This window comes from Penicillium soppii (assembly GCF_028829465.1).
Source record: "Penicillium soppii strain IBT 18220 chromosome Unknown utg000003l, whole genome shotgun sequence".
NCBI classification, from domain to species: domain Eukaryota; kingdom Fungi; phylum Ascomycota; class Eurotiomycetes; order Eurotiales; family Aspergillaceae; genus Penicillium; species Penicillium soppii.
The window spans coordinates 994,730-1,007,650 of record NW_026643233.1 but is presented as its reverse complement, the minus strand read 5'-3'; the positions used below and the strand labels follow the sequence as shown (position 1 = coordinate 1,007,650).

The window sequence follows — 12,921 nt, the reverse complement described above, 5'->3', positions numbered from 1 at the left end:
ACCTCTCTCGTCTATCGAGTTATAAACGCCAACTGCGTTCGGATCGCTACTCTTCCTTGTGCTCGTTGAGCTAGGTACCTGGTACGCTAGGCGTTGCAACTTGATTTATCATCACTATCGAAAGTCTTGCTCCCCGCGAGGCTTTCAGCTCCTGAATTTCATCATTCCTTCCAATATTCCTGTTCGAGAAGCGGCTAAGCCGGAAAAACGCAGAGCCTCTGAAGACCCCGTCGGAGCTCGGCCAGAGAAAAGAACTATGACGGTATGATTGGTCTTGGTCCTAGAGAGACTGCCACTAATACTAATGGATCTTATTACAGGACGTCAAGATGCAGGTCGACAACCCCCAAGCAACCGTCGAAGCTATCAAGCATGGGGAAATCGATGAATCTCTTTATAGTCGGCAGTTGTGAGTTACCTGCATCCCCCCCCCCCCCCCACTGCATTCAGGGTCTCGGGTATATACTAACACCTTCGAGGTACGTTCTTGGCCACGAGGCCATGAAGCGTATGGGCTCTTCGAATGTTCTAGTTGTAGGTCTCAAGGGCCTCGGTGTCGAAATCGGTAAGTGGATTGTTATTAATTGAAGACATTCGTCCCAAAATCTGATTCTTTCTATAGCCAAGAACATTGCCCTCGCCGGTGTGAAGTCTCTCACCCTCTATGACCCCGCCCCCGTTGCCATCGCCGATCTCTCTTCTCAATTCTTCCTGCAGCCCCAGGATGTCGGCAAGCCCCGTGCTGAAGTTACCGCCCCCAGAGTCGCCGAATTGAACTCATATGTTCCGACTACAATTCATGAGGGCGAGAGCCTCGTGGATGATCTGGAAAAACTTAAGCGCTACCAGGCAGTAGTGCTCACGCAGACGCCCTTGAAGGAACAACTGATTATTGCCGACTTCTGCCACAAGAACGGAATCTACCTCACCATCACAGATACCTTCGGTCTCTTTGGCTATATCTTCAATGACTTTGGAAAGAACTTCACCGTAGGTGATCCGACGGGTGAGGAGCCTGCCAATGGAATCGTGGCAGATATCAGCGAAGAAGGGTTGGTATCGGCATTGGACGAAACTCGACATGGCCTCGAAGATGGTGACTTTGTCACTTTCACTGAAGTCAAGGGCATGGATGGCCTCAATAGTAGTGATCCCCGCAAAGTCACTGTGAAGGGACCGTACACTTTTACTATCGGCGATGTCTCCGGCCTGGGAACATACCAGGGCGGTGGTCTTTTCAACCAAGTCAAAATGCCCAAGTTCATTGATTTCCAGCCACTGGAGGAGCAACTCAAGAATCCCGAGCTTTTGATCTCCGACTATGCCAAATTCGATCGGCCGCAACAGCTGCACATCGGTGTTCAGGCTCTTCACAAGTTTGCAGAGATTCATGGTGGCCAGTTGCCTCGTCCTCATAATGATAGCGACGCACAGGAAGTCCTGAAGCTTGCTACTGATCTCGCTGCAGCTGGTGAAGACAAGGTGGAGCTCGATGAGAAGGTTATCAAGGAGCTCAGCTACCAGGCGCGTGGCGATTTGAACCCCTTGGCTGCTTTCTTCGGCGGTATCGCTGCCCAGGAAGTTCTGAAGGCCGTTTCTGGCAAGTTCGGTCCTGTGCAGCAGTGGATGTACTTTGATTCCCTGGAGTCGTTGCCTTCGTCTGTCACTCGATCTGAGGAGAGCTGCAAGCCCCTTGGCACTCGTTACGATGGCCAGATTGCCGTGTTTGGCAAAGAATACCAGGATAAGCTTGCCAATGTCACTGAATTTTTGGTCGGCTCCGGTGCCATCGGCTGTGAGACCCTCAAGAACTGGGCCATGATGGGTCTTGGTACCGGCCCGAAGGGAAAGATCTTTGTCACCGACATGGATCAAATTGAGAAGAGCAACCTTAACCGCCAATTCTTGTTCCGCACTAAGGACGTTGGTAGGCTCAAGAGTGAATGTGCATCTGCAGCTGCTCAGACCATGAACCCAGAGCTGAATGATAAAATTGTTACTCTTCGTGACCGCGTTGGTGCGGATACTGAGCATGTGTTCGATGAAAATTTCTGGAACGGCCTCGACGGTGTGACAAATGCTTTAGACAATGTCGATGCACGAACATATGTTGATCGCCGCTGTGTTTTCTTCCGCAAGCCTTTACTTGAGAGTGGCACCCTTGGCACCAAGGGTAACACCCAGGTCATTCTTCCCTTCATCACAGAGTCTTACTCCAGCTCTCAAGATCCCCCGGAGAAGTCGTTCCCTATGTGCACCTTGAAGAGTTTCCCGAACCGCATTGAGCACACTATTGCCTGGGCACGGGATCTTTTCCAAACGTACTTCGTTGGCCCACCCGAATCGGTCAACATGTACCTCTCCCAACCCGACTACATCCAGCAGACCCTCAAGCAGGCGGGTAATGAGAAGCAGACACTGGAGCACTTGCGAGACTTCTTGGTAACTGAAAAGCCCTTGACATTTGATGATTGCATTGTTTGGGCTCGCCAGCAATTTGAAGCGCAGTACAACAACGCGATTCAACAGCTTCTTTACAACTTCCCCCGGGATTCCAAGACATCTTCTGGTCAACTATTCTGGTCTGGACCTAAGCGCGCGCCTACACCCTTGAAGTTCGACAGCACTAACGCAACTCATCTCGGGTTTGTCATTGCCGGCGCCAATCTCCACGCATTCAACTACGGCATCAAGAATCCCGGCGCAGACAAGGGCTACTACCGCAGGGTAGTGGACGATATGATTATTCCCGAGTTCACCCCGAGCTCGAATGTCAAGATCCAGGCCAATGAAAACGATCCTGACCCCAATGCCCAACCAGCCGGGTCTTCCTCTGATGAAGAGGAAATTCAGAAGCTTGTCTCCTCTCTTCCTTCGCCAAAGTCACTTGCTGGCTTCCGTTTGGAGCCAGTTGAGTTTGAGAAGGATGATGATACCAACCACCATATTGATTTCATCACCGCAGCAAGCAATCTTCGTGCGGATAACTATGATATCCCTCAATCTGACCGACACAAGACCAAATTCATTGCTGGAAAGATCATTCCGGCCATTGCCACCACGACCGCTTTAGTTACTGGCCTCGTTGCCCTGGAGTTGTACAAGGTTGTTGATGGCCAGGACGATATTGAAAAATATAAGAACGGTTTCGTCAACCTTGCGCTCCCTTTCTTTAGCTTCAGTGAGCCTATTCAAAGTGAAAAGGGCAAGTACCAGGGCAAGACAGGCGAGGTCACAATCGATAAGCTATGGGACCGATTTGAGGTGGACGACATTCCCCTCCAGGAGTTCCTCAACTACTTCGCCGAAAAGGGCTTGGACATCACCATGGTCAGCTCCGGGGTCAGTCTGCTGTATGCAAGCTTCTACCCTCCCTCGAAGGTTAAGGACCGTCTTCCTCTCACGTAAGTCCTTCCTACTACCTTATATAAACTCAACCCACTAACATGGTATATCAACAGCATGAGCAAGCTCGTGGAACACGTCAGCAAGAAGCCAGTTCCTGATCACCAAAAGAACATCATCTTCGAGGTGACTGCTGAGGACCAGACCGAAGAGGATGTCGAAGTCCCCTATGTCATGGTCAAGCTTCGCAAATAAGGTCATTAGACTCATACCTAGATAGGGTTTACAAAAAGCTAGGTGGCTATCATAACTACTGCTAGTACAATAGCTAGATTTCCTGATTTTTTTCTATATTCTACTGGAATCCGATTTTGGAAAGATGTAGATTACTAATCTTGGGCCATCAGTATGTAAGCTTTACGCCCATTCATGGATAGAATGATTTCCAATAGATCACCTCATATATTTCTCTGAAAATAAATGAGAGAATGTGACTGTCAATATTGTGATTGTGCCAAGCCCCATCTAGACCTGACATCGGGAAGGTTTTGCGCTTTGTCAAAGCTGATCGATTTCTCGATAAGCAAATATTACATCAGCACTTAGACGTCATTCCGGTCGTTTCACGAGATATATAAAAGCTCTCTCGCCGCTGTCTGCCAGTAATGTTTTTTAATACTCTCAGATCTCAGGCTTTGCAGCATCTTCCACGTGTATCAATTTTTTGTGTGGGGCGTCTACCTTCACACTGCTCTCGGCTCTCCACAATCACCTCTTTTAGGAATATGGCTGTAAGCAAAACAAGCCGTCTGCATCGGCTACAATTGCCCATTTACTGACACATGTTCCAAGACCGGAAATTCCGCCAAAATCACCGACTGGGTGAACCCCGCCGACAAGTCAGGCGAGTTCAAACGTCAGCAATCCGTATTCCGTAACTGGATCTCGAGAGAGGCTGGCGCCCAATTCCCTCCCGAGAAGGGCCGGTACCATCTCTATGTCTCATATGCCTGTCCGTGGGGTATGAACTGGCTCTCAATTGACTTGTCATTGGGTCAATACTAATCATTCTTTAGCTCACCGGACTTTGATTACTCGAAAGCTCAAGGGCCTTGAGGACTTTATTTCTTTCTCATCGGTGCACTGGCATTTGGGAGAACATGGTGAGAGCTCAGTCAAGCAATTAAGGCAAACAATCACTAATTGACGTCTGAGGCTGGCGATTCCCTACTGCTGATGAGAAGCTGCCGGGCGAGAACGCCATCCCTGATCCTCTGCACGCGGAGTTCACCCACATCCGCCAGGTCTACTTCTCCAATGACCCGGACTACACAGGCCGATTTACCGTCCCAGTCCTCTTTGACAAGAAGACAAAGCTGATCGTCAGCAACGAGGTATGAGATAGGTTCCCCAATGTGCTCTAGGGCCATGTCTAAATAAAATAGAGTGCCGAGATTATCCGCATGCTCTACCACGAATTTGATGATCTGCTCCCAGAATCATTCAAGAAAGTGGAGCTCTTCCCCAAGGCGCTGCAAGCTGACATCGACGCATCCAACGAATGGATCTACAATGACGTCAATAACGGCGTGTACAAGTCCGGCTTTGCAACCACGCAAGAAGCCTATGAAAAGGCCGTGACAACGCTTTTCGGCTCGCTCGACAAGATCGAAGCTCATCTTGTCAAGCAGCAGGCTGCCTCGAAGCCCTATTTCTTTGGCGACGAGATCACCGAGGCTGATATCAGACTCTTCACTACTATCATCCGTTTTGATCCCGTCTATGTGCAGCATTTCAAGTGCAATCTTCGCGATATCCGTTCGGGATACCCGGCTATCCACCGCTGGGTTCGCACGCTCTACTGGGATGTTCCCGCTTTCCGGGATACCACTGAGTTTGAGCATATCAAGTTCCATTACACTAAGAGTCACAAGCAAATTAATCAGTTTGCTATTACTCCCCTTGGACCTGTTCCTGATATTCTTCCTAAGGATGAAGAGGTCAAGGCTGTGCGGGCAGCTAACTAAGTGGTTGGTGAACGATTTGTGAGATGAAAGAGAAATCAACGATTAATTTGTACAAGCCAAGACTGGGCAATCTCTGAACTTAACCAAAATGACATTCAGAGCAAATTTTGTTTTCAATGATATGCATTTTAATCCAAGAATATAGGTTTTCTAGTAGTATAGATATAGACAGAATGAATCCAAAAGCCCCGTGGTATTGTATAGACGCCATGCCATGCTGATGTGGTGATGGTTGCTGGGTTTCCCAGTGCCCCTGAGATCTGTATCAAAGGTCAAAAGTACAGTTGTCTCAAGTGAGAGCAACGTGAGCAATAAAAAGAAAATAAAAAATTACAGATTGAAAGCCTTGTTGATAGCAACTAAAGGCACATGCAAAAATGGACATGATCTCCTGCTAAATCACTGAGAGAGATCTGAAATATCAATGAGATGCAGGTGAATGCATCCATGATGGAGGGATTAGCCGGGACAAATAGTGGCCCATGTGGGTATCTTAGGAGGGCTTCTAAATGACAGGCGAGTAAATAGATCAAAGCTCGGCCCGGGTCCACCAGAATTGATGTGCCGGGTCGAGGGGTGAGGGCATGAACATGCCGAGTGGTATCCGCAGGGGCACGCGGGGAGGTGATGTGGGTTAGAGGAACTCCAACCGGCGGATCACCGGAGACCAAGCATGCGCTTCGCGTTTTCATAGACCACGTAGCTGATGGACATGGCAGGTGCTACTTTGAGAAGGTTGGGGGTGAGTCCTTTGTAGAGGCCTCGGGGGCCTTCTGCTTTGAGGGTAATGCTGAGAACCTCGCCAATGCCACTATATGTAGGCGGGTGCATGATGGTACCCTGTGTTTGGAGTCGAGTGCGGAGGACGTTAAGAGGGTATACAATGGAGGCACTGAATCCTCCACTGATAGCGCCGATCGCACCTGTCGCGAAGTTGCCAAGAGGAACATCATCCTCGTGGCAGCCGTGCTCGCGAGCCTTTTTGGCGATGAGGGTTCGTTTGAGGTACTCGAATGTCGATAAATCGATTGCGGCGTAAGGGAACATGCCCACCAGGCCAAGCGGAAGACCGCGGAAGAAGCCAATGAGGCCGTTTTTGTTCCACACCTTCCTCGCGGTGGCTGCAATAAGCTGGTTGCCTTTGGGGCCGCCTTTCACAGTCTCGCACTGCATGCGACTGTTCGAGATTGTCAGCTAGGATGTTTCAAGAGCACCACGAGGGCGATTTGGCTTACAATTTCAAAGTGTCCAGGGGGTAAACAAAGCATCTAGAAAGCTGTTAGAAAGAGCGCTTCTCATATCAATGGCACAAGACCTACTGGGCAACCATTCCACCAAAGCCACCGGACATAAATTGTGAAGTGGGAAGGAGTCGTTTGGGGTCATTGTGTCCTTCAAGTCGTGCAAACATTCGTTTCGCAGACTGATTCCAAGTCGTTAGCAATGAGCTTCCGTTGAGATGGAGACGGAACATTAGGAATACGAACCTCGTAAGCGCCAAATTTGATGGCAGATTCTGGCATGACTTTTACCACGTTCAAGCCATTTCCTGTTTACAGTCAGTCGCCGCTTCATCAAACCCAATACTGATCCAACTAACCTGCAAACAGACTCCGTATTCCTCCAGCTCGCCATAATTCCTTGAGCGCATCGAATAGTGTTTTTGAAGCATTCCCGGCCGCAGCCAACGGGGCTCCATCCTTCGCCGCACGAACGGTGGATTCTTTGGGGCCAGTTTGAGCAATGAGGTAGATTTTAAGACGGTCGAGGGGGGCAGTAGCCGTTCTTGACAGGGCTCCCGCGATTCCACCTGCGAAAAAATAGCCTAATTGAGGGGTATTTTCGGTCAACTTCCGTCCATAATATCGGAAAAACATCCGCATGGCGGTAGTCTGAGGAATAGTCAACCACTCTACTTCGAAGTCGTTGTTTAACGAGAAATTTTCATCCTCGACAACGAGACCGAGTTTTGAGACATGGTTGACTTCCGCATGGACTGAAGGAAGGAGGGAGGCCAGGGCGGGGAATGACAAGATGTTGTACAAAAGGTGCTGAATGGCCAAAAGATGAGGTTTAAGAAACGGATGGTCTGTACCTAAACCCTGCAGGTCATTGATGTGGACATCTCCTTCCGGGTTTAGATTGCCCGTGGCCGTGTAGTATGAGAGGACTGCGTTGAGGTCGGTCGGGGAGTGGAGGGGGAGAAAGAGGAGGAAGTCCCTATAGAATGTTATCTTGTCAGCCTATACCTGGCAATATTCAATCGGAGTCCCGAACGATCATACCTCCATTCCGTGTAAGAGATTACGCCGTCGTTGTTTTTATCCACTTGGGCGAAAAACCGGTCGAGGTTGGCGTTGGAGACTGTTAATCCCGAACGCGAAAAGGCATTTCGCAGTTCCAGCTTGTCGATTTCTCCATTATGATTGCGATCGATGCTCTCAAACATTTTCCATAGGCTGTCCTCGGTTTGGTTGAGAAATGCTCGAAATTCTGGTGGTGATTAGGATCGGAGTAAATATTGGCGCGCGGCCAAAATATCCCTTCCCCAAAGCATAGCCAAAGCATAGCTTGGTTCGGTTATTCTCAAAGGCTTACCAGCTTGGTCTATACGCCCATCGCCATTCGTGTCTACCTCTCGGACGACACTGACTACCATATCATCTGCATTTTTCAAAGCTGGGAAGAAATCATCAGTCTGGTCTCACGGCGCGAAGTCTTTCAAACAAACTCACGATGATCGATCTTCTTGAGACCCTTCTTCAACCCAGTCAAGTCGATATGGCCCTCATTTCGAGTATCCAGTGTTTCCCAGAGTTTAGCAACTCGTTTGTCGCGTTCGTCTTTCGACTCTCCGGGTGCCATGATGAGGAAATTTGTTACCGGTCACCCTTCATTATTTGCTTTGTTGCTTTTTCCCCCTTTTGAGTTGTAAAAGTTGAAATCGAAGTTTTGAGTAAGTTTTCGAGTAAGCAAGTTTCGAGTGAAGGTCCGGGGAGGATCGAGTTGCATATGATGTGGGGACGCAAAGTTATGATATGAAGCAATGAATAATGATTAATAGACGCCCGACGATTTGACCTCTGACGCCCGGATTATCTTTCGGGCCAAGGGCCAAACCCTACTAACCCTTTTTGGGATTTACAATCCGACTTCATTATTGTTTGGTTATTTATTTGTATCTCCATCTTTATTGTTTATATTGTCTTATTGCGTGATCCATTGTTGTTCATCAAGAAGACAACTTGTGCTTGGAAAAGGGCGGGGTTGTCGGACCTCGGATGTCATGACGACTTTCGGTTTGTTTGAACCATCAGAACTTCTAATATGGCCGCCAACTATTGGGCTTCATCCCAACGTCGACACTGGCTCTTTTCCAGGGACAGATTAGCAGATATTCGAGATGGATTACGGGACAAGGATAAAGTTGCTCATTCGCAATTCCCGTTACCGGATCAACGACTATTGAACATCTATTTCAACCAACGTAAGTTTGGTTGATGGGAGATTCAATATCTAGAGGCATCTGTTATTCGTGGGCTAATGGAACATTGAAACAGAACTCATCAAGCTTGGAAAGCGCATGTCCACTCGACAGCAAGCCATTGCTACAGCCCAGGTGTATCTGAAGAGATTCTACACCAAGAACGAGATTCGACAGACGAATCCATACCTCGTACTTACCACGGCATTCTATCTAGCTTGCAAGATGGAAGAATGTCCACAGCATATCCGTTTTGTGGTCAATGAAGCTCGTGGACTATGGCCAGGTATGGGTCCCTATATGGAGCTATCAACACTTTGCTGACTGTACGTAGAGTTTATTACCCCAGATGTGGCAAAGCTAGGAGAATGCGAATTTGCCCTGATCTCTGAAATGAGCTCACAGCTCATTGTGCATCATCCTTATCGCACCTTATCTGAACTCCAAACCGAACTGTCACTCACCTCTGACGAAGTCACTCTAGCCTGGTCGGTGATCAACGATCACTATTTGACGGACCTTCCGCTGCTACATCCCCCTCATGTCATTTCAATCATGGCAATAATTGTGGCTGTTGTGTTCAAGCCCTCACATCCAGCCTCATTTCCAGGCTCCGGGCAATCGGCCTTAGCAGCTTCCATGAGAGACGGAGGCGGTATGCAGATGCTATCCGCTTTGTCTGATAAGACTGGATCTGGGCCCCCTCCTAAAATTGCAAAGCTTGTCGGTTGGCTCGCGGAGGGTGATGTTGATATCAGAGCTGTCATCGAATGTACGCAAGAGCTGGTCTCATTGTACGAGGTGTGGGAGCAATATAGCGAGAAGACCTGCAAGGAACTGATTGGGAGGATGGTTAAGAGCAAGAATCTGGATAAATGATATTCTATTTCACTTGCATAGCATTTCTGTATTAGCGTTTCGATCTTTCGGGTGATTTAGAGATCTTTTGCCTTACTACCTGTTGTGGATTCATTTTACGTGTATCTGCAAGCAAATAATAACGAGGCTTCAAGTATGGATAATATAAACTCTGAGGCTCAAAAGCACTATTCAAGAAACTGTTATATTCGAGATTATCTCCCCCATGTCCACTCTCCACTGCTGGAAAAATGGGAGCCCAAACTCTTCCAAAAGTTTCGGAGACGCACTGTTCAACTGCTGAATCAACCAGTCTTCATGGAAAAGTTCAGGGTCGCATTGTATTCGAAGTTTATGCTGCGAGCTCTGAGGGTCAACGAACATCTGGAATGCCTTTGCTCTCTCATTTGAATAGACATCTAACAAGTCGCATGCCTTTCCTTTGAGGATAATCATTTCGAGGATGTCGCATAGAGCTTCGGAATCAATCAGGCCCGTCGTAAGTCCCATCCCACCCATTGGCTAGTCACTCATATTAGTCGTTTATCATGTGAGCATCTGGGATTCGAACTAACGTTATTCAAGTGAGCAGCATCACCTGCAAGCACACATCTCCCCCTCCTAAATGTTGAAGCACAAAGTTGATGGATCCGGTAGAGAGATGACTTGATCACTTTTCCCTTGATTGGCCGTGGACCAGGAAGCATCTTCTCAAGAAGGGCCACAACATGAGCTGGGGAATTTATTTCGTCAGTCGGTGTTTTGTCTTCTGGGTCTAGGCTAACAGCGCATCGGTATAAAGTCCGTTTGCCGGACTCCACGGGCTTCAATGGAGTGACAATCCCCCAGTGAATCGGATGAACAATGAACTGACTGGGAAACTCATTGTCAATACTCGGATCCTCAAATAGCAAGTCAATGGAGAGTAATTTTTCCGGCCAACTATGCCCTTTCAGATGAATATCCAGCAGCCGTCTAGTGGCCGACTGGCCACCATCAGCGCCCACCAGATAAGATGCCTTGAATATTTTCTCGGTATTGTCGTGTTTGGTCGTGGCCCTGACGCTAGAATGATCTTGCTGAATACCGATGAGGTTTTCTTCAAAATGTACAGTAACCAAACCGGTGGCTATTGCCTTCTCGAATAACAGTTGAGTTAACTCAGGTTGCGGCAGATATAAGATACCTCCGCCCCCGAGAGACTCACTCCCTTCTCGGGGGATAGGCAGACGAGCCATCACATCCCCCATCTTGTAACCGCCATGGCCGTCCTCGCATATTGGTTTGCGCCAGCAGAATCCTTCTGACACAAACCCTGCTTTCTTGATATCTGGAATCACTCCCATTTTGTTCAAAGCAATCAGTGCGCTTGCGTAATATGTCACAGCACGTGGTTCTTCACCTAGACTGGACTCTTTCTCGATCACATCCACCTCGATACCAGCTAGCGCTAGCCTCAACGCGATGGCAAGCCCAACTGGGCCTGCTCCAATAACCAGCACATTCTCTTGGGGTCTATTTGAAGGACTTTCCATCCCTTCCGAAGATGGCAAGGGCATTCTGTTTCGATTGGGACTTATGCTTGGGGAGACAGTATCTAAACCGGGGTGATGTGGGAGAATCAGACAGCTTGATATGGATATCTCGGACCAAAGAAGCCAAAGGCACTTTTCAACTTCTTAACCTTTTCTCTTCTGGGGCATATGACCCGATTGTACTACATTGTGCTACTATTGACGAAGAGTTATCTCATTCCAAGGTTGATTTGCGATGTTATCAGTGGGATGTATGTATGCACATAGAAGAATAGCAGAAACACAAACTTTTCCTCGACATCACGGCCACTGCCCAGGTGGCTCCCATTTGTAGCTATGTTTCACATTGAAATTAGTGACAGAACATGAAATTCAATGAGAATGACGATGTGAGAGATACCTCGTATGTTGACGACATCTACGAAATATATATATATATACGTATATATTCTTTTCTTACCTAGGCAGCATCAATGTGAAAGACAGAAAAAAAAGGTCATGTATAATGTCAAATCGAGAATTAAAATCAATGACATTATATAGGGACTTGCACTATATGTCAAGGTCACAGCGCCAAATTCAAATGGAAGTATAGAAGGAGATAGAAAAAACCTGAAATATAAAATAGAAGTCCTTAAATCTTCCATCAATATTATAGTTTTCTGACCCATGTCTTATACCCAGGTCGCTATAGAAACGTTACCTACGTACCCAGTTACATGGGCGCTTTATATATAGTTTAAGCCAAAAATATACTGACCAAGGAGCACTTGAGCAACACACTAAGACTTTATTTATGTAGCATGGCTATTGGATATTGTTCTAATACTTGAATATATGTAGATGAACTTAAGCATAGCCACCCTGAGGTTAACTTTACCCAAGAGTCTAGACAAAATCCAACTTTTTGTGTAGCGGGAAACGCGCTTACTTTTTCTTTGCACTACAACCTTGGGGTTATACTCGACTCCGCAATCGCGATTTCAATGCCGCCCGGCCTCTGAAACCAGCTTCCGACTCGGAGCACAGATTTGCCACGATTTCATGGACTATCATGTAATTCATGGATTAACATGAAATTGAGAGCTTTGAAATACAGCCAGGAAGAGCAGATCGTGTTTGCAAGTCCCTTGCATGGGCGTTTGTCGATTGAATTGGAGCATGGTTGTCCCTCACTGAATGCATATTTCATACATTCTACGATTTACACAGACCAAATAATGCACTACACAATGCGTGACAGATCACCTGCACCGTTCGAGCTTCAACGTGTTAAGTTTGTGATATATCCGAAATCGCCCCGTGCGACTGCGCCTCGTGAGAGTCTATTCCCCAACTCCAAAGGGGCGGTGAAGCCATAACTGGGGACAGCTTTTTCACAGTGGCACGTTATTTCTAAAGTTCAGGGTTGAATTTTCTCGGTGCTGCCGTGTAAGGGAACAACAGCTATTACTGGACTACAATATTGTGTGGAAGGGACCATCATGTAACAGGATGCTCTAGTAGACGCCCGTCAGCATGTCCGGTTTCAGGGCCGATCGATACAAGTTGCTGAAAGAGAAAAGAGAAAAGAAAAACCAAACCGGAAATAGCTCCCACAACCTACAGAACCCTGCCACACATTGTGAAGTGGGAGCTTGCAGATTTAATTCGGTCGCATGGTTTAGATCAC

General features: G+C 47.6%; 5 protein-coding genes across 5 annotated transcripts; 3 read left to right on the top strand and 2 right to left on the bottom strand.

The window, feature by feature from the left end:
* Positions 1 to 256: 256 nt before the first annotated feature.
* ubaA (E1 ubiquitin-activating protein ubaA) lies at positions 257 to 3,600 on the top strand (the record flags this gene model as incomplete). Its single annotated transcript, XM_057238029.1, has 5 exons — positions 257 to 262; positions 321 to 409; positions 480 to 565; positions 623 to 3,404; positions 3,462 to 3,600. The coding sequence occupies 5 exons, from the start codon at positions 257 to 259 to the stop codon at positions 3,598 to 3,600; spliced, it is 3,102 nt and encodes a 1,033-aa protein (XP_057100640.1).
* Positions 3,601 to 4,130: 530 nt separating this feature from the next.
* Positions 4,131 to 5,372, top strand: N7529_002500 (glutathione S-transferase family protein; the record flags this gene model as incomplete). Its single annotated transcript, XM_057238028.1, has 5 exons — positions 4,131 to 4,136; positions 4,198 to 4,366; positions 4,422 to 4,508; positions 4,561 to 4,739; positions 4,791 to 5,372. The coding sequence occupies 5 exons, from the start codon at positions 4,131 to 4,133 to the stop codon at positions 5,370 to 5,372; spliced, it is 1,023 nt and encodes a 340-aa protein (XP_057100639.1).
* Positions 5,373 to 6,029: 657 nt separating this feature from the next.
* Positions 6,030 to 8,237, bottom strand: N7529_002499 (calcium-binding mitochondrial carrier protein; the record flags this gene model as incomplete). The annotated part of the gene is made up of 8 exons (XM_057238027.1): positions 6,030 to 6,549; positions 6,608 to 6,640; positions 6,692 to 6,795; positions 6,860 to 6,921; positions 6,973 to 7,592; positions 7,658 to 7,865; positions 7,971 to 8,051; positions 8,108 to 8,237. 8 exons carry the CDS (start codon positions 8,235 to 8,237, stop codon positions 6,030 to 6,032), a joined length of 1,758 nt encoding a protein of 585 aa, XP_057100638.1.
* A 462-nt stretch (positions 8,238 to 8,699) lies between these two features.
* On the top strand, positions 8,700 to 9,735 carry ssn8 (cyclin-dependent protein serine/threonine kinase regulator SSN8; the record flags this gene model as incomplete). Its single annotated transcript, XM_057238026.1, has 3 exons — positions 8,700 to 8,859; positions 8,933 to 9,142; positions 9,191 to 9,735. 3 exons carry the CDS (start codon positions 8,700 to 8,702, stop codon positions 9,733 to 9,735), a joined length of 915 nt encoding a protein of 304 aa, XP_057100637.1.
* Positions 9,736 to 9,906: 171 nt separating this feature from the next.
* N7529_002497 (FAD/NAD(P)-binding domain-containing protein) lies at positions 9,907 to 11,273 on the bottom strand (the record flags this gene model as incomplete). Its single annotated transcript, XM_057238025.1, has 2 exons — positions 9,907 to 10,236; positions 10,290 to 11,273. 2 exons carry the CDS (start codon positions 11,271 to 11,273, stop codon positions 9,907 to 9,909), a joined length of 1,314 nt encoding a protein of 437 aa, XP_057100636.1.
* Positions 11,274 to 12,921: the final 1,648 nt, after the last annotated feature.